General features: G+C 45.1%; 2 protein-coding genes and 1 pseudogene across 3 annotated transcripts in view; all 3 read right to left on the bottom strand.

Moving 5' to 3' along the window:
• Positions 1-2,334: 2,334 nt before the first annotated feature.
• The window catches only part of LOC112654639 (melanoma-associated antigen B1-like), a 43,815-nt gene continuing 19,751 nt past the window's right edge, over positions 2,335-26,398 (bottom strand). The window contains exons 1-2 of one of the 2 annotated variants that reach the window (XM_025439226.3): positions 5,062-5,214; positions 2,335-3,911 (exon numbers count right to left, since the gene is read on the bottom strand). In XM_025439226.3, the coding sequence (XP_025295011.1) occupies positions 2,837-3,862 (1,026 nt within the window). In that variant the 5' untranslated portion in view covers positions 3,863-3,911; positions 5,062-5,214 and the 3' untranslated portion in view covers positions 2,335-2,836. Of the gene's footprint in view, positions 3,912-5,061; positions 5,215-26,398 lie in introns of those variants that run through there. The other variant, XM_049107543.1, reaches the window with a different exon arrangement.
• Positions 14,453-16,525, bottom strand: LOC112655346 (melanoma-associated antigen B1-like; annotated as a pseudogene).
• MAGEB3 (MAGE family member B3) lies at positions 21,086-25,126 on the bottom strand. The gene is given in 2 exon segments (XM_025439219.3): positions 21,086-23,149; positions 25,014-25,126. A coding segment is annotated over 1 exon segment (1,071 nt). The 5' UTR covers positions 22,942-23,149; positions 25,014-25,126; the 3' UTR covers positions 21,086-21,870.

Below are 26,398 nucleotides of genomic sequence, written 5' to 3'. Positions count from 1 at the left end.
TTCTCAAGAGGACCTTCTAGGGCAGCCCCAGTGGCGCAGCGGTTTAGTGCCACCTGCAGCCTGGGGTGTGATCCTGGAGACCTGGGATCGAGTCCCACGTCGGGCTCCCGGCATGGAGCCTGCTTCTCCCTCTGCCTGTGTCTCTGCCTCTCTCTCTCTCTCTCTGTCTCTATGAATAAATAAGTAAAATCTTAAAAAAAAAAAGAGGACCTTGTAAATCTTAGCAGGAAGGGCTCACCCCTTGTCCCTCAACAGCACCTTTCTGCATGGCCATTTGCAACAACTTGTATAATCTCAGTAGGCTGAGACTTTTCTCTTACCTTTTGGCATGTGGTTAAAATCATGGCTACCCACCACCCGACTGAACATGCCTGAATACCTGATCAGATGCCATTAAGTACACTGTAAAAACAGCATTTTCCCTGGGACAGATACAGACAAGATTTGCTGGAAGAATGGTGAATTCTTTTTCCTTTTCATTGAAAGTTAGCATGTCTGCTAAGGACTCCAAGATGGGTTTTTAGAAATTTAGCCTCAGTAGACATTTTCTTCCATGGTGATTTCCTCAGTCCTTCCTCATCTACCACTTAGGAGGTAACTTTGGTTCTTGACCACTTAGTTAAGCTCACTCATCAGTGTATGAATTCGGTGGCCACATTAAAGTAAGAAACTCCATTAAAATCCTACTGCAAATATCAGGTTGTTTCCAAAAAAGTCCTCTCCAGCCTCAGAGTTACAAACAGACTCTGAACTTCCATGTCAAATCAGAATGTACCTACTAGCTGATTTGGTAAAAAAACAAAACCAAAAAGCCACAAACTTTGTGAGGTGGAAGGACCCAGGGAGTTTAGCTTTGCTGTCAGAATCACAGTATGAGTAGGAAATATCAGAGAGGGAGACAGAACATGACTCTGGGAAATGAACAAGGGGTGGTGGAAAGGGAGGTGGGCGGGAGGTGGGGGTGCACTTGATGGGATGAGCACTGAGTGTTATGCTGTATGTTGGCAAATTGAACTCCAATAAAAAAATAGAATGTGGTAAACTAGTTCTTGTAAATATTTAAGAATTAGTAACAAAGATATCATATTATAAAAAAAAAGAATCCCACTGAAGGACAGTTGCTGTCAGAGGGGACCATGGGGAAGAATGGGAGCTTCAGGGAGTCAGAATGCTCTAAGTCAGGGCGGGGGGTGAGGGGAATGGGCTGTACGTTCTACCAGGAGCAGATGCAACCTCCAGAGGAGGACACAGAGGGATCTTCCAGCAAGTCAGGTCCCAGTGTGGACGTGAGGGCCCTCTGGGGAGGTCCCAGGGGAGGGAGGTGTCCTGCAGGAAAGTGCCGGGACTGGACACATGTGCTGGGACCAGGGCAGAGCCAGCTCTGCAGGGACCCTGGAACAAGGGGCAGGAAGATCCTAGAAATGAACCTCATGGACAATCCCCAAATTGTGCTTTTCATTTTCACCTTCCTTATTCCTTTTTAAAGACTTTATTTATTTATTCATGAGAAACAGAGAAGTAGAGACATAGGCAGAGGGAGAAGCAGGCTCCCTGTGGGGAGCCCAATGCAGGACTCCATCCCAGGAGTCACAACCTGAGCCAAAGGCAGACTCTCAAGCACTGAGCCACCCGGGTCCTCCACCTTCCTTCTTTAGACGTGCTTTTAGTACTTTGGCCACAGGGTCCTTCTCTCATTGCCTGAGAGACATCATGGAACAGTGAGAAGAGAAAGTAAGAGACATGAGGTTGACCTCAGGCTGGGAGGAGCGGAACAGCATGGAACCAGACCAGGCTCCATTCCTGGTTCTATCAGTTCACCCGCTAAGTGAACTTGAGAATATTTCAAGCTTTTCATCTGCCAAGTGGATTGGAGAAGTCCTGTTCTGTAGGACTGTTGCAACATATGCAATATTTGTGAAGTACCTGGCATCGTGACTGGCAAATGTTGGGTCTTTAATAAATGTTAGTTATTATTATGCTTAGTCTTATAGCAGAAAAAACTTTCATGTCTGGGATATTTTTTTGTCCAGATGTCAGAGACTGCAGTGCTGTCTTCTTGAATGGCAGCTATGCACTGAGAAGACCCCAAAGTGTCCTGCCTCAGAGAATTTATGCTTCACTGTTCTCATTTGCCCCTGTTCCTCATAGCTTTTTTTTTAACTTGTCTTTTACGTGTTAGAGTTCATCATACCCATCTTCCTTATATAATAATGGCTCTTACACTCTAAAAATCTACGTGTAGGGTCTTTATCCTTAGCATCATCATTATTTACAGCCTCCCAAAGAACAGATGCTCAATTAATAATAAGAATAAATAGGGCACTAGGCAAGGAATGTACTTTATTACTATTTAATTTTATCTGCATTCATGAATAAGGACATTCAGATATATATCCTTGAATTTTACAAAAAGAAAGACAAAATGAATAAGACAATCCAAGATTTAACTACATTTTACTTTGTTTCTATTTTAAAACCACAGCTGTATTTTTGCTGGTTCTTTCATATTTCCAAGAATAATCCCCACTCCAACACCATATTATCTTGTTCTGGAACCCAAAGGAGATGCAAAAATTTTCAAGCTATATTACACAATACCAAAACTCTTACTCTTAAACCTGTTTAACTGCAATGTGTGATCTATGTCATTTATAAACATATTCTGAATCTAAATAAACATTCTAATGAAAGGAACATTTGTAAGCTACCAAGGACAATAGGAAAAATAAAAAGAAGATACATATTATGATCTTGCCAACCCCACCTTAGGCTCTCACTACTTAAAAGGTTGGCAGCCCTCATCAAACACAGAGGGAAGAATCTGCCTCAGCCCTCTCTAGGGAGGAGTGGAGCGGCTGGATGTGGCCCTGGAACGTGCACTGGCCTTGGTAGCAGAGGCAGCCTTAGCCGTGGCTCTGGCCTGGGCTCGCTCTTCCTCATCTCGCAGAGCCTCTTCATAATGGAATGGGAAGGCACTGGGGACAGTATCATGGACCTTTGCCAAAAACTCTAGGACTCTCATCTTGCTGGTCTCGGCATGGGCTCTCGGGCCCCACAGGAACTCGTAGCATGGAGGATCACTACCGGACACCTGGCGGTATTCCAGGTACTTTTCCTGCACCAAATCTTGGGTGATGAGCTTCCTGGGCTCCCCAAAAACTACGTGCTTCCTTCCTTCATAGACGCCCAAGATATTCATGAATTCCCAGATATCCTCTTCAGAGGCTCGGTTGCCACTCAGGAAGATCACACTCAGAAGAGGCATAAGAAGACCATTCTTAGGAGGACCCCAGCCATTGCTCACATCGCCATCACTGGTGATGTCTAGGCTGCTCACGAGGGTATAGGAGTGACCACTGGGCTTGATTTCCTTTAATTCTAGGCCAAAGACCAGCTCCAGGTGCTCAGAGGCTTTCCCGAAGATCTCAGGGAAATCTTCCTTGTACCTTTTGTTGATGATCTTCAGCATCTCTGCCCTTATAATGGGTGCCTTCATTGCATACCTTTCTAGCATGAACTGCATCAATATTCCCACCTTCCTGGTTAGAAGATCATTGCGAGCGCTTTCAGGGGAAGTTGAGGCCTGGGAGGAATGTTTACCTCCGTCAACCCGGCTCTTGGCACCTGCATTAGATCTGCGGCGTGAACCACGTGCAGCAGAAGAGCTAGTGGCTTGGGATCCCTGAGGCTTCTGGGAAGCGCCAGCAGCAGAGGAGCTCGAGGGAGCATCCCCAGAAACAGAAGAGGGGGACTTATTGACCTCTTCTGTAGTGGCCTGAGTATCCCCAAGGCCCTGGCTCTCAACACGGGCCTGGCAGCGTTTCTTACGGGCACGGAGCTTACTCTTTTGGCCCCGAGGCATGACTAGGTCAGGGACAGCAGGCACAAGTGTGGGCAGATGATGCCGGCACCTGGAGCAGGGAATATGAGAGTGTGAGCACCACAGCAGGGAGAGACCACCTTGGCTTTTAAAGAAGGCACCTTTGTAGGTTCTGTGAGGGTATGGCTCTAGGACCCCACAGGGTTCTTGCTCTTGGTCATTCTGTCTCTTGAGAACCCAAGGGAGGAAATCATAGTAGTCCTAGGACTCCCAGCACTAACAACAGGGGTGGTGTCATAAGCTACTCTTTCATTCGGGTATCGAGTGGTCTCCATTTCCTTACTCAGGGTCTTCACCTTGACTCCAAACCCTTCCTGGGGCTCTACTCTCTGCTGCTCTGAGGCCATAACCCTTAGACAAAGGTCCTCATATTTCTGGGACCTGAGTTGACAGCCTCCGTGAGCTGACTGGGGCCTATGCCTGCTAATAGCAGGGGCGAGACTCTTCACCCCCACTGTTCTGGAGTCAGTGGCTCCCTCAGACCCCATTCAGGACTTGACCTTGACTCCAGGTAGGATTTGGGATTCCTTCCATCTCCCTGAGCCTACAAGCCTCAGAGCAAAAGGCCTCACCTCCCTGAGTAGCTAGAAAAGAATTCAGGGTGCTGCCCATCTGAGTACCTCATCTAGGGGCTCCCAGATCTGAGAGCCGGGGTGCTGCTGTGTGCAGCTCCCTATTTTGTGGAGAGGGGTGCTTATTAGCAATGATGGTCCTACCTTTACTCCTTTTAGAGCCCAAACTCGTCCCTCCGCCTATGGTGCTGCCTCCTTTACATAAAGGCCTTTCTTAAAAAAAGAAGAAAGAAAGAAAGAAAAGAAAAGAAAAGAAAAGAAAAGAAAAGAAAAGAAAAGAAAAGAAAAGAAAAGAAGTCCTTTCTCTACCAAAACCACCCCCTAGGCAAAAATGAGGGGTTATCTCAGCCCGAATTACTCCAGGGCATTCCAGGACTGCCAGCAGGCGTGGGGCAGCTGCCTTTGGACAAAGGCCCTCTCCTCCCTGGGGCGGTGCAGTCCGTAAGGCCCCGAGGCCAAGCGGTAATGAGGCTGCCGGGACCGCTTGGCCTTATAGGCCGCTGGGACCTCCCTGAGCCAAACCGAAGGGTCAGGTTCAGGGACCCAACTTTATTATGGGAGGCCGAGGGGGGAGGAGGAATCTCTTCGGTTCCCCCTCAGAGTTCTTACCTTGAATTCAGATCAGTCCCGGGAATCCGGCTCCCGCCAAGCGCACAAATATGGCGCCCGGCGGTGGAAGCCCCACCCAGAACGGAAGTCGGGTGAACCGCATCCGGTGTTGGCCGCGGTCCAGGGTCTCCAAGGATTGAAAGCAGAGGCGGGGCTCTGTGCGACTTCACTGCTTAGGGCTCCTCACGCAGGTCCTCACCGCGTCTCTCTGGGCCTGGGCTTCTCTCTCTGCTGGCCCGGGCCTGCCAGCGCCCAGAGCCCCCAGCCTCCCCAGTCCTCTTGCTATTCCCCTGGCTACTCCTTCCTGGGCCACAGAAGCCTGGCAAGAGGGGCGGGACTCTGTGAGCCTCCCACTTTCAGGAGAGATTCCTTGACGGGCCATACCTGGACTGTAGTTATGGCCAAGACTTCTTCCCCTGTAGAGCTGGGACCCATCCTGTTAGAGAAGGCCATTCCTTCTCTGAGACTCACCAGGCAGAATGAGGGGACTCCAGTTAGAGCTCTTCTGGGTCCCCCAGGGCTAAGAATGATACAGGATTCTATTTAGTCCCCTTTGCTTTGGGGGTTCCCTCATAACACTCATGGTCTTCACATGAATTCTTATTAGGGCCCAGGTCCCTCCCTCTGCAAAACTGAGGCAGCTTCCATCAAACAGAGGCCCTCACCTTCCCGAGACTTTCCAAGCTAAAACCAGCCTGACATCACTGCCCAGGGCTTCCCAGGGAGGACAGCATAGGGGATGTTGTAGGGCCTCCTTTTATGCTGTGAGTGCTACTCTTAGTCCACATTTGAGGCCTCACCTTGACAGATGACCAATCCTGTAACTTCACTCTGCTTTCCTGTAGCTGCTTATCTTACATGAAGGTCCTCCTTTCCTGAGAATTCCAAGTTGAAAATGAGGCTGATCCTTGTCTGATCACAGTCTTTGGGTGCCTCCAAGAACAGATAGCAGAGATGTGATGCTATAGGACCTCAATGTTCTGGCTGGGTCCTTTCATCATTTCTCATTCATGGTCCTCACCATATCTTTCAGAGCCTGGGACTCCTACTAAGCTTAGGTCACCATCCTTAGGTCTTTGGATGACCCTAATATGTTGGGGGTAGTTGTCTCTTCAGGACTTATTCATGGGGGTCCTCATCTTGGCTTGTCTCTTGATTAAAGGCTTCCTGGGAAATGACATGTACTTGCAAGTGCTTGACCAATTTCTTTACTGCATGTCTTGCAGAAAATGAGTCCGTGTCCCAAGAGTGATGTAAGATTAGGAAAAAGCAGCATACATCTGGGAGCCCAGGACAGGTGTTGTGGTGTCTGAGGAAAAAAATAAAAGCTGATATATTCCTTCTCTTCACCAGCCATACTTGAGGTAGCTCTAAAAGATTTACCTTTAACAGAGAAGGATAGAGCCAGATGATTTTGTGAGTCTCTGATCTTTTGAGAATATCTGATTTTGCACATGGAGATGATCATATTGTCACTGTCTCTTTCTCTCCTTTATTCATATATCTTATTTGTTTTGGTATTCTTATTGCACTGGTTATGTATTCCAATCCAGTGTTTTGGTCACAGAGTTTTCCTTTTCACCATTTGAGATACATTTTGGAGTAGTAGAAGAAAGTGAATTAAGTGAAGCATGCTCAGCCTCAAGCTGAGAGGAGTGGAAAAGTATGAGCTTTGGACAGATTCAGACCAAAGGTCTAATCCCAGCCCCATCACTTACTAGCTCTGTGAACTGGCTGCATTAGCAAGTTCTATGGGCTTCAGGCTCTGCATCTGTGAAATGGGTTTGTTAAACTTGTCTCACAGGGCTGATGGGACATGGTTCATGTACATAAAGCACCTGGAAAGATGCCTGGAATGCACTGAGACTTTACACAATATCTGTTATTACCATGATTATGATTATTTTGACCTCAGAGGATACTACCCACCCTGATGGAATATGTTTTGATCTAGGAGATATCAGAGAATATATGTCACTCTAGAACATGGAACACCAAATCAGTCCAAAGTGCTGCTAACAGAGACTCTCTAAGTAAATTTCTCCCCAATAAATCATACTTCAAGTGTGGGGGTAGTCTTTTCCAGATGAATACAACTCAAATCTTCTAGAATTGGATTCAAAGATCAATTCTTTCTTCTCAGCTGCCCCTTTACCCAAAGCACCCTATCTTCATTAACTTCACCATCACCTAAAATCTATACCTCTCTTAGAGTTGGTAGAATTAGAGCCAAATAAAAAAACAAAACAAAACAAAACAATAACGCTGAATTTGAATGCTCTTTTAATAAAATAGGTCCTGACTCCCCAACTTAGAGCAAAGAGTGCCTGCCCAGTGGTTTCTGAGTTTCCATCCTCAAAAGAATACTGCCCTTATGACTCAGGAACTCCCTGGAGATGATGTGTAATAAAACACCTAGTGTGTGCTCTGTGTTCCCCTGCACTGGGGACAGAAGCACAGGATATGTTCCATCCGTGCCTTGGGTGGAGGTCCTCTCCGATTTACTCATGTCTCAAAGTAACTGTTAAAGGTCGTTTTCCATTCCATACTTCCCAACTTAGAGCAAAGAGTGCCTGCCCAGTGGTTTCTGAGTTTCCATCCTCAAAAGAATACTGCCCTTATGACTCAGGAACTCCCTGGAGATGATGTGTAATAAAACACCTAGTGTGTGCTCTGTGTTCCCCTGCACTGGGGACAGAAGCACAGGATATGTTCCATCCGTGCCTTGGGTGGAGGTCCTCTCTGATTTACTCATGTCTCAAAGTAACTGTTAAAGGTCGTTTTCCATTCCAGACTTTAATCTCTCAACTGGAGACCTGGCTTCTGTTCGCCACTTCCACAGCCACCTTTAGCCCACCATACAGCTAACTTGAAATTACTTCCCATCGCAGAGCTTTCAGCTGCCAAAAGGCCCAAGTTGCCTTGCCCTGGGGAATTTTACACTAGAACTCATCTGGAGACCCCTTCCCTCCTTTTCATCCCTTATTTTTACTCATCCTTTCGTTCTTAGGGAGTATCTTACCACCTACTTTATATGACAGCTGCTCTCAGACTCCACAGTTTTATAGGCAGGGGTTGGGTCTGTTTTTCTTATCACCGCCAGTACTAGGCAGGAGCCCTCCAAAGAGTAGGTGCTAAATTAATATTTGGGCAATTAAAAAGCAAGAGTGCAAGTTAAATTTATTGCGATTTAATTTCATTTTGACTAAGCTAAGCCAATCCGGGTACATATACTTCAATTTTATAAAGGAAGATTAAAAGGAATAAAACAAACCAAGAGCTGACTATATTTCACATTTTTTCTGTATCTTATGATCACACAGACATTACTGTGGAGGAATTCCCTGTTTTCACAAAAACTGCATATTCCACTGTTCTGTTACCTAGTTCTGAATGACAAGAAATGGTTCAAGTGTTTCATTTGTTTTATGAAATACTAAAATTCTTATTTTTAAACTTGATAAACTCCAATAAGTGTATGACTCATGTCATCTATAAACTTGGATTCTGAAGCTAAATAAACCTCTAACTGAAAGGAAAGCCATTGGGGGGAGGCAAGATGGCGGAAGAGTAGGGGTCCTCGTTTCATCTGGTTCCCCCAGCTTACCTAGATGATTTCCAAACCATCCTGAACACCTACGAATTCAACTTGAGATGTAAAGAGAGACCAGCTGGAAGGCTAGAGAGGGAAGTGATGGCTTCTGACAAGGTAGGAGGGCGGAGAAGAGGGCCGGAAGGGATATACTGGAAGATAAACGGGGGAGGGAGCCGTGGAAAGCCGCTGCAGCACAATCGGGAGCTTTAGAAATCTGCGCTTGAGTCTTCCCTGACTAAAAAGTGCTCAGTGGGGAAACAGGGCAGAGTCGCAGGAGGGGCAGTGGAGTCTCAATATTCCTGGGGACACAGTAAGAATAGGGGCGCCCAAGAGAGAGCTCACCGCAAACGTGGGTGGGCCCCCAGGAGAGCTGGACCGCAGCAACCCTCGCGGGGCTTCCGGAAGAGGCGGGCCGGGCCGTAGGCCAGCGACTGAGCTCAGAGCGCCCCAGCGCAGCAGCGGACACAGGCAGGCTATGCTCGTTCCCTCTGGGAGACGCGGACCCCCAAGGTGCAAGTTCGGAGGCTCAGTGCTCACCCCAGGGCGCTGCAGCGGACAAAGCTGGCTGTTCTCGTGACCTCTGGGAGAGGTGGAACCGGGCCGGGCACAAGATGGCGAACGCTCTCCTGCCGCCTGGCGCTCGTCAGCTTGTACAGGTCAGTGCCCCACGCCTGCCCCCGGAGGGTCTAGGCCAGTGTGCACGGAGAGACTGCGGTTCGGTGCCTGCGGGGAGCTCTTGGCTCCGGGGCTGGAGATGTGGCCGCTGCCACTTTTCCCCCCTCCTCTCACCTGGGAGAGGCATGGCCTCTAGGGCACAAAGGCCTCACAGGGACAAACAGCTTCACACTGAGCCGGGCCACCTGGCAAGGGGCGGGGCATCTCCGCTCAGACACCTGAGAATCAGCACAGCAGGCCCTTCGTCCCCAGAAGAACTGCTGGAAGAACTAGGGAAGAGCAACCCTACTGACCAAGCAGTGCTGGAGAGCGCCAGGACTGAGGGAAAATGGTATATAAAACTGGAGGGTTTTTTCCCTTAAGATTAATTTATCTTTCAGGTTAAAAATTCCCAATATTTTTTCTCTTTTCCTGCCTTAACTACAATATTTTATCGACTCTTTGATTTTAGGGTTTTTCCTTTTTGACTTTCATATTTCTACAATTACATGTCTTAGATATAGTCTTTACTTTTGGATTCCTTTCAACGTATTCAATTTAATTTTTGTAGATATATAAGTTATGGGTTTTTTTTTGTCTTGTTTTGATTTATAATTGTGGAATTTAGTACCTTCTAACATATGGACCAAAATACACTCAGAACCAAGTGGAGCACTATGTTGGTCCATTCTGTGAGATTATATTCTTTCTTCCTTCCCATTCTACCCGCCCCCCCCTTTATCTGGTTTCTGTTTTTGTGGTTGCTGTTGTGTCTTTATATAAGTTTTGCTGGTTTATATAAATTTGGAATTTAGCACCTTCTAATATACAGAACAAAGTACACTCAGAACCAAGAGGATCACCCTCTAGGTCCACTCTAGGTTTCACTCTGTGAAACTATATTCTCTCTCTTCCATCATTTCCCCCCACCTTTTTTTTTTTAATATATTATTTTAAAATTTGTTTTCCACTTTCATGGTCTTTTTGTTGTTGTTGTTGTTTTCTTTTTCTTTTATTTTCTGGTCCCTGACCTCCTCGAGAATTGTCTAGGGTGTATTTTACTTAGGTAGTGGCTGATATTTTTGACTCTGCTCACTCATATAGACATTCTGCAATGGACAAAATGACTAGAAGGAAGAATTTACCACAAAAGAAAGAATCCGAAGTAATACTCTCTGCCACAGACTCAATGAATATGGATTTAAGTAGCATGTCAGAGATACAATTCAGAGGTACAATTAAAAAATTACTGGTGGCTCTTGAAAAAAGCATAAAAGACTCGAGAGATACTCTTACTGCAGAATTGAGATCTAATCAGGCCAAAATTAAAAGTACTTAACTGAGATGTAGTCTAACCCTAGCTTTAACTGCTAGGGTTAATGAGGTAGAAAAGAGAGTGAATTACATAGAAAACAAGTTGATTGGTGGAAAGGAAGCAAGGTGAGGAAAAAAGAAAAACAAGAGTCCACAAGGAGAAGCCTTGGGAAATAAATGATAGTTTGAGAGGGAATGATATTCATCTGATTGGGATTCTAGAAGATGTAGAAAGCGAGAGGACCACAAAGTATATTTGAACAAATCATAGCTGAGAACTTCCCTAATCTGGGGAAGGAAACAGGCACTCATATCCAAGACATAGAGAGGACACCCTCCCCCAAATAAACAAAGATGGATCAACACCCAAACATATAATAGTGAAGTTTGCAAATTTCAAAGATAAAGAGAAATTCCTAAAAGCAGTTCGAGACAAAATTTTTAACTTATATGGGGAGAAATATCAGATTAACAGCAGACCTATCCACAGAGACCTGGCAGGCCAGAAAGGGCTGGCAGGATATACTAAATGAGAAAATGAGATATATACTAAATATATACTAGATAGATACTCATTTATATCATTTATATATATTATACTCATTATATATCATTATATATCTCATTTAGGTATATACTAAATGAGAATGAGTACTAAATGAGAAAAACATGCAGCCAATAATACTTTATCAAGCAAAGCTACCATTCAATATAGAAGGAGAGAAAAAGAGGTTCCAGGATAGACAGAAACTAAAAGAATATGTCACCACCAAATCGGCTCTCCAAGAAATATTAAGGGAGACCTTGTAAGCGAAGGAGGGAGCCCAAAGAAACAATCCACAGAAAGAAGAACTGTATAGGTAATACTATGACACTAAGTTCATATCTTTCAATAGTTACTCTGTGATTGGGCTAAATGATTGCATCAAAAGACACAGGTTATTGGACTGGATAAAAAAGCAAGACCCATCTATATGCTGTCTACAAGAGACTCATTTTAGACCTAAGGACATCTCTAGACTGAAAATGAGGGGGTGGAGAATGATTTACCATTCAAATGATCCTCAAAAGAAAGCTGGGGCAGCAAACCTCATATCAGATAAATTATATATATTTTACAATATTTTACTTATTTATTCATGAGCAACACAGAGACACACACAGAGAGGTAGAAACATAGGCAGGGGGATCCCTGGGTGGCTCAGCAGTTTAGCGTCTGCCTTTGGCCCAGGGCGTGATCCTGGAGTCCTGGGATCAGGTCCCACATCAGGCTCCCTTCATGGAGCCTGCTTCTCCCTCTGCCTTGTGTCTCTGTCTCTGTCTCTGTCCCCCCCGCTCTCTGTGTCTCTCATGAATGAATAAATAAATAAAATCTTAAAAAAAAGAAACAGGCAGACGAGAGAAGCAGGCTCCCCATCAGAAGCCCTACGTGGGACTTGATTGCAGGACCCCGGGATAACACCCTGAGTCAAAAGCAGATGCTCAGCCACTGAACACCCAGGTGCCCCAGATAAATTACATTTTATACGAAAGATTGTAAAAAGAGATGAAGAGGGACACTATATCATGCTTAAAGGGTCTATCCAACAAGAGGACCTAACAACTATGAATATTTATGCCCCTAATGTGGGGGCAGCCAAGTATATCAATCAATTAATAACCAAAGTAAAGATATACATAGATAATAATATATTAATAGTAGGAGACTTCAACATGGCACTCTCAGCAAAGGACAGATTTTCTAAGCAGAATATCACCAAAGAAACAAGGGCCTTGAATGACACACTAAACCAGATGGATTTCACAGATATATACAGAACCTTCCATCCTAATGCAACTGAATATACATTCTTCTCAAGTGCACATGGAACTTTCTCCAGAATAGACCACATATAGGGTGACAAATCAGGTCTTAACCGATATCAAAGATTGGGATTATCCCCTGCATATTTTCAGACCACAATATTTTGAAACTAGAACTCAATCACATGAAGAGATTTGGAAGGAGCTCAAACACTTGGAAGTTAAAGAGCATCATACTAAAAGATGAATTGATCAACTAGGAAATTAGAAATAATAAAAAAGATTCATGGAAACTAACAAAGATGAAAGCACAACTGTTCAAAATGTTTGGGATACAACAAAGGCGGTCCTAAGAGGGAAATACATCACAATACAAGCCTCCCTCAAAAAATTGGAAAAATTTCAAATACACAAGCTAAACTTGCACCTAAAGAAACTGGAAAAAGAACAGCAAGTAAAGCTTAAACCAAGCAGAAGAAGAGAGATAATAAAGATTAGAGGAGAACTCAATGAAATAGAGACTAGAAGACCTGTAGAACAGATCAATGAAACCAGCAGCTGGTTCCACAAAATAATTAATAAGATAGATAAACCCCTAGCCAGACTTATTAAAAAGAAGAGGAAAAGACTCAAAATAATAAAATCATGAACGAAAGAGGAGAGATCACAACCAATACCAAGGAAATACAAATGATTTTAAAAACATATTATGAGCAGCTGTATGTCAGAAAATTAGGCAATATGTAAGAAATGAATGCATTCCTGGAAACCTACAAATTACCAAAACTGAAACAGGAAGAAATAGAAAACCTGAACGGGCCAATAACCAGTGAGGAAATTGAAGCAGTCATCAAAAACTTCCCAAAAAACAAAAGTCCAGGGCCAGATGGCTTCCCAGGGGAATTCTACCAAACATTTAAAGAAGAAATAATACCTATTCTACTAAAGCTGTTTCAAGGAATAGAAAGGGATGGAATACTTCCAAACTCGTTCTGTGAGGCCAGCATTACCTTGATCCCAAAACCAGACAAAGACCCCACCAAAAAGGAGATTATAGACCAATATCCCTGGTGAACACAGATGCAAAAATTCTCACCAACATACTAGCCAATATGATCCAACAGGAAGGAGCCACAATGTCCTTCGACAGATGAATGGATAAGGAAAATGTGGTCTATGTATACAATGGAATATTACTTAGCCATCAGAAAGGATAAATACCTACTATTTGCTTCGATGTGGATAGAACTCAAGGGTATTATGCTGAGTGAAATAAGTCAATCGGAGAAAGACAATCATTTTTTTGTTTCGCTCATATGTGGAATATAAGAAACAGTGAAAGGGACTATAGGGGAAAGGATGGAAACTGAGTAGGGAAAAATTAGACAGGAAGACAAACCATGAGAAACTCCTAACTCTGGGAAACAAAGGGTTGCATAAGGGGAGGTGGGTAGAGGGAAGGGGTAACTGGGTGACTGGCATTAAGGAGAGCATGTGATGAGATGAGCACTGGGTGTTATACTATATGTTGGCAAGTTGAATTGAAATAAAATATTTTAAAAAAGAAAGGAAAGCCATTTAAAATTAGGAAGAGGGAATCCCTGGGTGGCTCAGTGGTTTGGCACCTGCCTTCAGCCCAGGGCATGGTCCTGGGGTCCCGGGATCGAGTGCCGCGTCAGGCTCCTTGCGTGGAGCCTGCTTCTCCCTCTGCCTGTGTCTCTACCTCTCTCTCTCTCACTCCCTCTGTGTGTGTGTGTCTTTCGTGAATAAATAAATAAAATCTTAAAAAAATAAAAATTAGGAAGAAACAGATATATCTTCAATGTATACATATTGTACAGGAACACAAACATGTTACACACTGTGTTCCTGCAAGTGCCACCTGGGCGGAGAGTGACTGACTGTCTTTGTTAACCACAAAGTGAAGAATCTGCCTCAGCCCTCTCTGGGAAGAAGAGCGGCTGAATGTGGCCTGGGACTCTGCACTGGCCATGTAGTAGAGGCAGCCCCTGCTACGGCTCTGGCTCAGGCTCGTGCTCTCTCCTCGTCTTGCAGGCCCTCTTCATAATAGCATGGGAAGTCCACGATCTTGGCAAAAACTCTAGCATTTTCATCTTGGTGGTCTCAGCGTGGGCTCTTGGGTCTGCCAGGAATTCCCAACACGGAGGATCACTGTTGGGCATCTGTCTGTACTCCAGGTACCTTTCCTGCTCCTAATCTTCTGTGATGAGCTCCTGGGGCTCTCCAAAGATTAAATACCTCATCTTGGCACAGATGCCAAGCACATTTTGTCCTCTTCAGTGGTGTAGCTGCCATTCAAAGATCACACCCAGGAGAGGCATGAGAAGCTCATTCTTAGGAAGGCCCCAACCACTGCTCACACTGCCATCACTGGTGAGATCTAGGCTGCTCAAGAGGGTATAGGGATGACCTCCAGGCTTAGTTTCCTTCAGTTTGAGGCTGAAGACCAGCTCCAGGTGCCCAAAGATCCTCCTGAGGATCTCAGGGAAGTGCTCTCTCTACATTTTGTTGACTATCTTCAGCATGTCTGCCTTCATATTGGGCTCCCTCACTGCATGCTTCTCCAGCAGGAAGTGCACCCACTTGCTCACCTTCCTGGCTAGGGAATGTTTCAGTGAGCTCTCAGCAGAGGTTGGGGCTTCAGAGCAACTTGCATTTTCTCATCTTGGCTCTTGACACCTTGTTAAGACCTCGTGCATGAAATAGCTGCAGAAGCAATAATGGTGGATCGGGATCTCTGAGGCTTCTAGCAGTGCCAGCAATAAGGCAATCTGAGGGAACATCTCCAAAAGAGAGGAGGAGAGGGAGTACTCTTGCTGCAGTGGCCTAAGCCCTCTTGAGATCCTGGGCCTTACCTCAGGCCCAGTGGCATTTCTTGTGTTGTTGAACTTACTCTACTGATACTGAGGAATGATGACTCTGTGGTCGTGACATCCCAACAATGGAATACAGGCTTATCTTGTTTTATTGTGCTTTGCTTTACTGCACTTTGCACATATTGCATTTATTATAAATTGAAAGTTTGTGGCAACCCTGCGCCAAGACAGTCTCTTGGTGCCATTTTTCCAAAAGCATGTGCTCACCTTGTGTCTCTATGTTGCATTTTGGTAATTCTCACAATATTTCAAACTTTTGTATTATTATTATATTTGTTATGGTGATCTGTGACCAGTGATCTGTGATGCTACTATTGTAATTGCTTTAGGGCACCACACATTGCACCTACCGAAGACGGTGAACTTAGTTGATAAATGCTGTATGTGGTCTGACTGCTCCACTGACTGGCTATCCCCCCATCTCTCTCTCTCTCTCTCCTCAGGACTCCCTATTCCATGAGGCACGAAAATGTGGAAATTGGTCCAATTAATAACCCTGCAATGGCCTTTAAGTGTTCAAGTGATAGGAAGAGTCGCATGTCTCTCACTTTAAACCAAAAGCTAGAGATGACTGAGCTTAGTAAGAAAGGCACGTTCAAAACTGAGAAAGTCAAAAGCTAGGCCTTTTGCACAAACAGTTATCCAGGTTGTGAATGCAAAGAAAAGTTCTTGAAGGAAATTCAAAGTGCTCCTCCAGTGAACATACTAATGATAGGAAAGCATAACAGCCTTCTTGCTGATATGGAGAAAGTATTAGTGGTCTGGACAGAAGATGAAATCAGCTATGACATTCCCTTATGCCAAAGCCTACTCCAGAGCCAGGCCCTAACTCTCAATTCTATAAAAGCTGAGAGAGGTGACAAAACTGTGTAAGAAAAGATTGAAGCCAGCAGAGGCTTCGTGAGATTTAAGGAAAAAGTTGTTTCCAGAACAACATACAAGGTGAAGCAGCAAGTGCTGGTGGAGAAGCTGCAGTAAGTTATTGGGAAGATCTAGCTAGAATCATTAGCGAAGGTTGGCTGCACTAAACAGCAGATTTTCAATGTAAATAAAACAGCTTTTACTGGAAGAAGATGCCATCCAGGGCTTTCATAGCTAGATGGGACAAGTCAGTGTCTGGCTTCAGAGCTTCAAAGTACAGGCTGACTCTCTTATTAGCGGCTAATGCAGCTGATGACTTGAAGTTGAAGCCAATGCACATTTCTCATCCCCAAAATCCTAGGGCCCTTAAGATTATGCTAAATCTACTTTGTCTGTGCTCTATAGAAGCAACATCAAAGCTTGTGTGACAGGACATCTGTTTACAACATGGTTTTCTGAATATTTTAAGCCCACTCTTGAGACCTCAGAAGAAAAGATTCCTCTCAAAGTATGACGGCTTATTGACAATGCGCCTGGTCACCCAAGAGCTCTGATGCAGATGTACAATGAGATGAACATTGCTTTCATGCCTGCTAACACAACATCCACTCTCTGGCTCATAAATCAAGGAGTAATTTCGACTTTCAATTCTTATTGCGTGAGAAATATATTTTGTAAAGCTATAGCTACTATAGATAGTGATTTCTTCGATGGGTTTGGGCAAAGCCTTCTTGAAAGGATTCACCATTATAAATGCCACAAAGAACATTCATGATTCATGAGAAGAGATTAAAATATCAGCAGGAATACAAGCTTGAAAAAAGTTGATGCCAAACCCCCCTTGGTGACTTTGAGGGACTCAAACCTTCAGGGGAGGAAGTAATGGCAGATGTGGTAGAAAGAGCAACAGAACTGGAATTAAGAGTGGAGCCTGAAGATGGGATTGCATCACTGCAATCTCATGATAAAACTTTAATGGATCAAGAGTTGCTTCTAATGGATAAACATACATACATACATACATACATACATACATAAATGTAGTTTCTTGAGATAAAAACCACTCTTGGTGAAAACACTTTAAAGATAGTTGAAATGACAACCAATGATTTAGAATATTACATGAACCTAGTTGATCAAGCAGCAGCAGAATTTGAGAGGATTGACTCCAACTCGAAAGAAGTTCTGCTGTGGGTATAAACTACCAAACAGCATCACATGCCACAGAGAAATCATTTGTGAGAGGAAGAGCCAATCAATGCAGCACACTTCTGTGTTGCATTGCATCATTTTAAAAAACTGCCCACCACCCCAACCTTCAGCAACACCACCCTGATCAGTAGGCAGCCATCAACATCGAGGTAAGACCCTCCACCAACAAAGAGATTATATGATTCACTGAAAGCTCAGATGGCTAGGACTTTTTTAGCAATAAAGTATTTTTTAAATTAAAGTATGTATGGGACACCTGGGTAGTTCAATCAGATAAGTGTCCAACTCTTGATCTTGGATCAGGTTGTGATCTCAGTGTTGTGAGATCAAACCCTACATCTAGCTCTGCACTGGGCATGGAGCCTGCTTAAGATTCTCTCTCTCCTTCTGCTCCTCTCCTCTCTCCTCCTCCTTTAAAAAATTAAGGTATGTACATTGTTTTTTAGGCATAATACTATAGCATACTTAACAGATTATAGTAGAGTATAAACATAACTTTTATATGTACTGGGAAACCAAAAAAATTCCTTTGACTCACTTTATTGTGATATTCACTTTATTGCTGTGAGCTGGAACCAAACCCGCAGTATGTCTGAGTTATGCCTGTATTGTTTAGTGCTAAAAAGAAATGAGCTAATCAAGCCATGGAAAGGCATAGAGGAACCTTAGATGTGTATTACTAAGTGAAATAAGCCAATCTGAAAAGGCTTATTTCTGTGTGAGTCCAACTATCTGACATTCTGGAAAAGACAAAACTACAGAAAAAGTAAAAAGATCAGTGGTTTCCAGGGGTTGGGGGAGCAGGGAGGAATGAAGGGACAGAACACAGAGGATTTTAGAGCAGTGACATTACTCTGTATACTGTAACGATGGATAGAAATCATCATACGTTTGTCACACCCCACAGAATGTGCAACACCAAGAATAAAGTCTAATGTAACTATGAGCATTGTTGAGCTACTGACGTGTGGATAGAAGTTCATAGATTGTAGTACATGTACAGCTCTGCTGCAGGATGTTGAAAGTGGGAGAGGCTGTATGTATCAGGGAAGAGGGTATATGGGAACTCTGTGATTTCTGCTCAGTTTTCCTGTGAACCTAAGCTTGCTCTAAAAAATGAAGTCAATTAAAAAAAAGTGATGCTGGAGGCCCTAGCCTCATATCCTACCCTGGGGTTTTAAGTCTTGAATGCCAGGGCAGGACCAGACTGTTTTTCCATCTATTCAGGGGTGGGTCATCCTCTTGGTTCTCACTCAGTTTCCTTGATTTGACTCCTGGCAGGGCTTGAGGTTCCTCTCTTTCTTAATCTGAGGACATTTCCCCCAGAAAAAGGCTTATACCTCCCTGAGACCTAATAGAAAGAGATGAGGGTGGCCTTATTTGGCCACACCTGCCATGGTTTCCCACAGGTGACAGCTGTGGCAGGCAGATTGAGGCCCTGTGATGGTGATCCCACTCAGGATTCTAACTCTGCACCCTAAATCTGACTTATGTGAAGCCCCAAGTCTCCTCTCTCTGCTGACCTGGGACCTCCCCACTTTCCGTTACCCCTGAGAAGATATGAAGCCACATATGTCTGACATTTATGGCTAGATTTCTCATGACAGTTTGAAGGGTTTTGTGAGTTTCCACTGATGTGGGTTTGGTGGTCTCTGAACTCTTCAGAGTTCACCTTCCTCTTGGCACACCTTGGAAATTCTACCCCTATTGACCTGATTCAATCAACCTCAGACCAAGAATCTTTACCTTTTTGACCTGTTAAGTGGAAATCAGATACAGCCACATTCTTCCCAGGCTGTTTGGGGGACTCTGGGGGCTGACAGCAGGGTCACACTGTTCTAGGTGGCTGCTTTCTGCTTTCTTCACTCCTTATTCAGAGTCCTCACCTTCATATGTATCAGAGACTGGGGGTCCTCTCTCTACTGACCTGAGGCCAGCCTCCTATGGCAGGATTCGCCTGTTTCCAAAAACCCTGAAGAATAAGTAAGGGGATACTCAGACCTATAACTTTGCCTGGCACGTTGCTCTCCACAGTCCTACTATAAAGGGATCTTCATCATGGCTCCTGTTTCTTGATTGAAGGCTTGCCAGGAAAGGCTATATCCCTGCAAACTCTTGACCATTTTCCCTATTGCAAACCCTTGAGAAACTAGTCCCTGTCCCAGGAGTGATGTGAGATATGGAAGCTGCAACACAAGGCAGAGACCCCAGAACAGATATGCTGCCAAAGGAAAAAAAATGCTTTAACCTATTTCTTCTCTTCAGTAACCAGACTTAGCTTTTAATGTAACTTCTGTTTGAATAGATGTAACTTTCTTTATGGAAGGAGCTAGCCAAGATGATTTTGTAAGCCCCTGATCTTTCGAGGTTGACTTTGGATATATAGATGATCCTATTGTCGCTGGTTATTATCCCTTTCTCTCCTTTATTCACACTTCTCAATTATTTTGAAATGGTAATTGCTCTGGTTATATATTCCAATCCAGTGTTTTGGGCACAGAGTCCTTTTTAGTACCTGAGATAATTTTTGTAGTAGTGAGAACAAAGGGGAATCAAGGAACATGAATTTGGCCTCATGCTGGGAGGAGTAGAAAAGTGTAGAATTCAGACTAATTCAAGCCAGGAGTCTGGTTCCAAACGTGTCACTTAGCAGCCATGGGCAAAGTACCAAACTCTGGGGGCTGTCTTTTCATCTGTGAAATGGGTTTGATAAGCTCTCTCTTGGGGACAAATAGAATGCCCATAACGCATATAAAAATACATGGCACATTGCCTGGCCTGTAGTGAGCTTTAAAACAGCCAGTTCTTACTTTGATTAATTTGTCCCCCGGAGTTTCAACTCACTACAGTGAGATTTAATTTTTAATGCAGGGGATGTCAGAAACTCTGCAGTGCTCTAGAACAACAACAACCAAAAATTCTATTAGACACAATGGTGCTTAGCAAGGAACAGTAAGTAATATTTCCCAATTAAAGTATGTCATCCAATGTTGGCATAAGGTAGACTTTATTTTTCCCCCCTCATGTTTATCTAATATTTTATTCTTTTATATGTATATTTTTTTATTGGAGTTCAATTTGCCAACATATAGTATAACACCCAGTGCTCATCCTTAGTAGATGCAACACAAAGCTCCGAAAATATATTTCAAGGCCCCAAAACTTACCTTTCTCCCAGCTGCCCTTCTTTCTAAACCACTTTGACATTCATTCATTCAACCACCAACAAAAATTTAGACTTTCCCTGGAGTTTGCCAAATGACATACAAGATAACCTAATTTGGATGATGTTTTAGTGGGCTCTGGCTCCCTCAACCCAGGGCCAAGGGTGCCAGTCCAGAAGGTTCTGGGCATCCACTCCAAGGGAGTACACACTTACTTCTCAGAGACCCTTTGGAGATGATGTAAACAAAACATCTAATTTGCACACTGTTCACCTACACCGAGACAAGAGCACAGGACACATTCCATCCCTGTCCTAGGTGATCTCTCTTGTCTGGTTTTCCCACAATTCCAAAGTAACTTTAAGGGCAGTTTCTGGACTTAGTCTTTCAACTCTGAAGCCCACCATGTGAGGGGCTGGCTCTTGCTCCCTCTGATCACAGCCTCATGGAGCACCCCACCCCCCCCCGCCCCCACCTCCCCCACCCCCGCCCCATGCAGACAGCTTAGAATTACCTCTCACCTAAGGACCTGCAGTCTCCGAGTGCCCAACACTGCCTTGCTTCAGGGGACTGACACTTAACTGCTCTCATCTGGAACCACCTCTCTCCTGTTTTACCCCGTGTTTTCATGTATCCTTTCGGTCTCAGAGTGTCTGTCACCATTCTTCCTTGTGCGATAAATGCTTCTTGACGCTATAATTTTATGGTCAATGTCTCAGTCCTTTCCTCAGCTCTCCCAGTGCTAGCATGAAGCCTTATAAGAGCAGATGCTTAGTCAATGTTTGGGGAACAAATGGCCCTGTGATCATGGGGTCTAATTCATGAAGGTTTAATTCTACATTCTTCAGTTAGTCAAGCACATACTGTTATTTAGAATTTTATAAAACATGGAGTAAAAGAGATTAGGAAGCCAAATACTGACCATCTTATTCTTCCCCCTCTCTATCTTGATTTCATGTGTTTTACTGCCTAAGTTTTTCACATTTTTAAGGGAAATGCATACTCCAATGTGATGTTATGTCATACCACATTACTAAATAAGATAGAATTTTTCCCAATTTGTTTTATAAAACAGCAACACTCTTACTCTAAAATCTGATAAACAATAAGTGAGACCAATGTAATTCATAAATTTAGACTATAGTGCTAGATAAGCCTTCATTTCAAAGTAACATTTGAAAAACAGCAAAAAATAAAGATCTTGATAAATCTCCAAATTACCCATACAGAACAAGAGCACAAAGGTATTATACACTGTGTTCCCGAAGTCACAGCTAGCCCTCACTAATCAGGACACTGACTGCTCTCTTCAGCCACAAGATGAAGACTCTGCCTCAACTTCATCAGATGTCAGAGAAGTTGCTGGAGAGTCCCTGGAAGATTCACTGGCTGTGGCATCCTTCTCAGCCCCGAGGGTAACCGCGGCCTTAACCCGGTCTTCCTCATCTCGCAGAGCCTCTTCATACCAAGAGTGGAAGGCACTGGGGACGGTATGATTAATCTTGGCCCAAAACTCTAGCACTTTCATCTTGCTGGTCTCGGCATGGGCTCTGGGGCCCCACAGGAACTCATAGCATGCAGGATTACTGTTGGGCACTTGGCGGTACTCCAGGTACTTCAGCTTCACCAAATCTTCAGTGATGAGCTTTTTGGGCTCCCCAAAGATGAAGTGCCTCTTTCCTGCATAGACTCTCATCTTATTCAGGAACTCCCAGATCTTCTCCTCAGTGGCACAGTTGCCCTTCATGAAGATCACGCCCAAGAGGTTCATCAGGAGTCCAGTCTTGGGAAATCCTCTGCCACCACTCACAGTCCCATTGTTGGGGAGGTCCATTTTGCGGACAAGGATATAGGAATCCTTGGTAGAATTGCCTTCCTTTAAGTCAACTCCAAAAACCACTTCCAGGTTGAAAGAGGCTCTTCTGAGGATCTCAAGGAAGCGATTTTTGTACTTTTTATTGACAATCTTCAGCATATTAGCTTTCGTAATGAGCTTTTTCCTTCTGTACATTTACATCAGGAACTGTACCAAAGTACCTGTTGTTTTGGTCAGAGGGTCTCCTGGAGACTGCATAATGGGGAGTGGAGCCTGGGAGGAACTTTGCTTCTTCTCAGTTTTGCAGTTGACTCCTTTGTATGGTCTTGTGTGAGAAACCCCTGCAGACTTGGTGGATAGGGCTCTCTGAGACCTCTTGAGAGTGCTACATGATCTAGAAGTGGGCTTTCTGCAAGTAGGAACTCCAGAAGGAGGAGGGGCCAAGGAGGGGAATGCTTGCTCCTTGGCTGCAGTGGCTAGAGCACCGTTTCGATGCTGGGGCCCACCTCGGGCTTGGTGGCATTTCTCACGGGTGCGGAACTTACTCTTCTGTTCCCGAGGCATGATGGCTATGGTCAGGGACAGCAGATATGAGTGTGGGTAGGACAGCAGGTGATCTGGGCATGAGAGAAGAGAGGAGGAGAGGGAGCACCTGTTCAGCAGGCAGAGATCACCTTGGCTTTGACCAAGGCCGCCTCTGCAGGTTTCTGTGAGGGTACTGCTCCAGGAGACCACGAGACTCTCGTTATGATCAGCCTGTACTCTGAGAATCCTGTGGAAATAATTAAAGTGAGCCTCGGACTGCAGCCTGCCAGCCCTGCTTGGTGCTTACTGGGGTTGAGAGCAGCGGTGGGCAGGTCTAGTCCTTGTGGAATCCTCTTAACCCTGGAGTATGAGGATCTTTTTAATTCACATTCGGGACCAACACATCAACTTCTGGCAGGGCCCAGGGGCCCCCTCCTCTGTGCTGCTCTAAATTTACATCTCAAACCCAGGTCCTCCTCTTCTTGGGACCCCTCAAGAGAAACTAAAGGGGCACCTTGGCCCACTACTACTGCCTTGGCCTACTACTGCCACCCACTGCTGACAGTACTGTGGAACTCTCTGTTCTGGGGTTATTAGGGTCCTCAGTCTTTATTCAGTGTCCTCACCTTGGCTCTAGGCAGGGCCTGAGACAACTTCCTCTGCTGATCTGATGTCTCTTCCCTGAAACAAAGGCTCTCACCAACCTGATGCCTAATGTAGGCATCAAAAATAAAGTAGGGTTCACATACCCCTACTTCCATGTCTGGGCTCCCTAGTGCTGTAAACAAGGGGGGGTTCTCTGTTGGCTCTTCTTTGGGGTGAGTACCATCACTCTTCACTCAGGGTCCTCACTCTGACTCCTTGAAGCCCTGGGTCTCCTCCCTCTGCAGAACTGAGGCCGCTCAATTAGTCCAACAGCCTTACCTCTCTGGGACTTGCCATACAGTAATGAAGGGAGTGCCTCAGCCTAAGCAGCATTGGAGTTTTTCCCAGGGCTGAGTGAAGGGTCAGAATTTATAAGACACACATTTTAAAGTTGGTGCTCCCCTTAGTCCTCATTTAGGTCTCTGACCTTAACTACAGGTAGGACTTAGGCATCCTGCCTCAGAGTATAGTTCTCATTCCCTGAGTTCCTAAAGGGGAAATTAGGGTCCTCCATATGAGTACTCCCACCAAAAGCCTCCAGAAATAAGTGCAAGGTTACTACTTTCCCTAACTGAGGAGAGGTCTCCCATTAGTCTCGGGGACCTCACCTTCACTGCAGTCAGGGCTTAGGTCTCCTCCATCTGTAGGACCCAGGCTACTTCCTTAGACTGAGGCCTTGCCTACCTGAGACTTCCCAGGCAGGAAGTCCTATAGCTCTGCTGGGGCCTCCCAGGGCCAACAGCAGCATCGGGACTTAATGGAATGCCTTTTTATGGTTCTGGATGGTCCCTTCAGTCCCCACTCAATGTCTTCACCTTGACTCCAGACCAGTCCTGAGAATTCACCATCAGGGGGCCAGAGGCCTCACCCCCAGACAAATGTCCTCACTTCCTGGAAACTCTGAATGGGAAGTAAAGATGAGTCATATTTGGCCACAACTGCTCAGAGTCTCTGAGGGCTGAAAGCAGGGGCAGAGCTCTGTGGGACCCCACTGTTCTGGAGTCGGTGGTCCGTAGGTCTTCACTCAAAGTCTTCCTTTTGGTATCTTTCAGAGCCTGGGACTCCTCCCTCCACTAAATTGAGTTCACCAAGCTCCAAACACAACAGCCTTCACTTCCAGGAGCTCTCAGGGAGTGGGGGGTGGCGGTTGTCAGTGACTGCCAAATAAAACTATCCCAGAATAGGGGATATGTAGGGGTCCAGCTTTCTGTCGTTATCTCTACTGGGAAGAGATCCCTTCATTAGCACTCAGGACCCCCCACCCCCTTGACTCTAGCGAGGGCCTATGTTTCCTTCATCTGCAGAATCAGGGCCACTCTCTTAGACCAAGACCTTCCTTCCTGAGACTTCCCAGGCAGAACTCGGCCTAACAGTTGTGCCAGGACTTTCCACTGCCGACCCCAGGGGCGGTACTTTGTGAGGCCACCACGGGGAGTGGTTCTTTCACTTCACATTTACGTCCTCACCTTGACTTCAGAGAAGTCCTCAGATTCCACTCTTTGGCGGAACAAACTCTGCGTCTTTCGGTTGAGGTCTTGATCTCCAAAGCGGAATTTCCGATGAATCATATCCGGCCATGGCTGCCGAACGTTCTGAAGTCTGGCAGCAAAGACAAGGCTCTGTGGAATCACTGTGATCCCACAAACCTGGGACTCCTCCCCCTACTGACGCAGGTCTGCCAGGCCCCAAAGGAAACCCTCACTTTCTCAAGTCCCTAGTAATGAGTCAGGGTGCACTATTTCTGCTTACCTTTGCCTGGGGCCCCAGAGACTTGAGAAGAGGAGCGGAACTCTGTGAGCCTTCCTCTTTTGGGGAAGAGATTCTCTCATTAGCACTGAGGGTGCTCACCGTACTCCGGTTATGGCGAAGACTTCTCCTCCTGCAGAAATGGGGCCCATTCTGTTAGACAAGACCCCACCCTCCCTGAGACTCACCAGGCAGAAATGAGAAGCTTCTCAGGCTTATATCTCTGCCAGAGACCTCCCATGGTTAACAATGGGGGCGGGGGGCGCGTTGGGTTTAGCGTTGTCCTCTTCCTTCACTCAGGGACCTGACCTTGCTCCTGGCCAGAGGAGCTCCTCCTCCTTACTCTGCTCAGATCAAGGGATGCTTTTTCCTGAGACCTCCCAGGTAGAAGAGTGAGCCACATTAGGCCAGGGATATTTGGGTCCTAAGAGGTGGACAGCAGAGTTAGGTCTCTTTGGAACACCACTGTTCTGGAGTTGGTGGTCCTCACATTTATTACCCAGGGACCTCAACTAGATATCTATCCAACCCAGGATCCTCCCTCTACTGAAGTGTGGCCATTCTCCTTAGGATAAGACTTTGGCCTTGCTGAAAACTCTGAAGAGTAAAAGAGGGGATGCCCACTCTGATTGCCCTGCTAGGCATTCTAGGCCTGAGAGCAGGTTTGCCAGGTATCTGAATGACCCCCTATAATGTGAGGTGGTTGTTTTCCCAGTATTAATCATGGGGGGGGGGGAGTATTGTCTCTCAGATTAAAGAATTCTTGGCCAACACCACATCCACGCAAACTAGAGCAGTGTCCCTAACGCAAGCTTTGCAGGTTACTATCTCTGACTTGATGTGAGATAGAAAAACCAAAACGTAAGACAGGGGACCCAAGAGAGAGGTAGGCTGTCAAAGAAAAATGATGCTGATCTTTTTTTTTTTTTTTCAGTAATCAGAGTGAGCCTCAGAAAGGAGTCGTCCAGGATGGTTTTGTGATTCCCCAATCTTGAGGTTAACACTGCATATGTAGATGATCACATTGCCACTGAATATTATGTTTCTTCTCTTTGTTCATGCCTTTGATTTACTGTGGTATTCTTAACTGCTTTTACTATGTATT

The sequence above is a fragment of the Canis lupus genome, chromosome X (assembly GCF_003254725.2).
Source record: "Canis lupus dingo isolate Sandy chromosome X, ASM325472v2, whole genome shotgun sequence".
Lineage (NCBI taxonomy): Eukaryota > Metazoa > Chordata > Mammalia > Carnivora > Canidae > Canis > Canis lupus.
The sequence above is the reverse complement of the archived record's forward strand: the minus strand, read 5'-3'. Positions and strand labels throughout refer to the sequence as shown.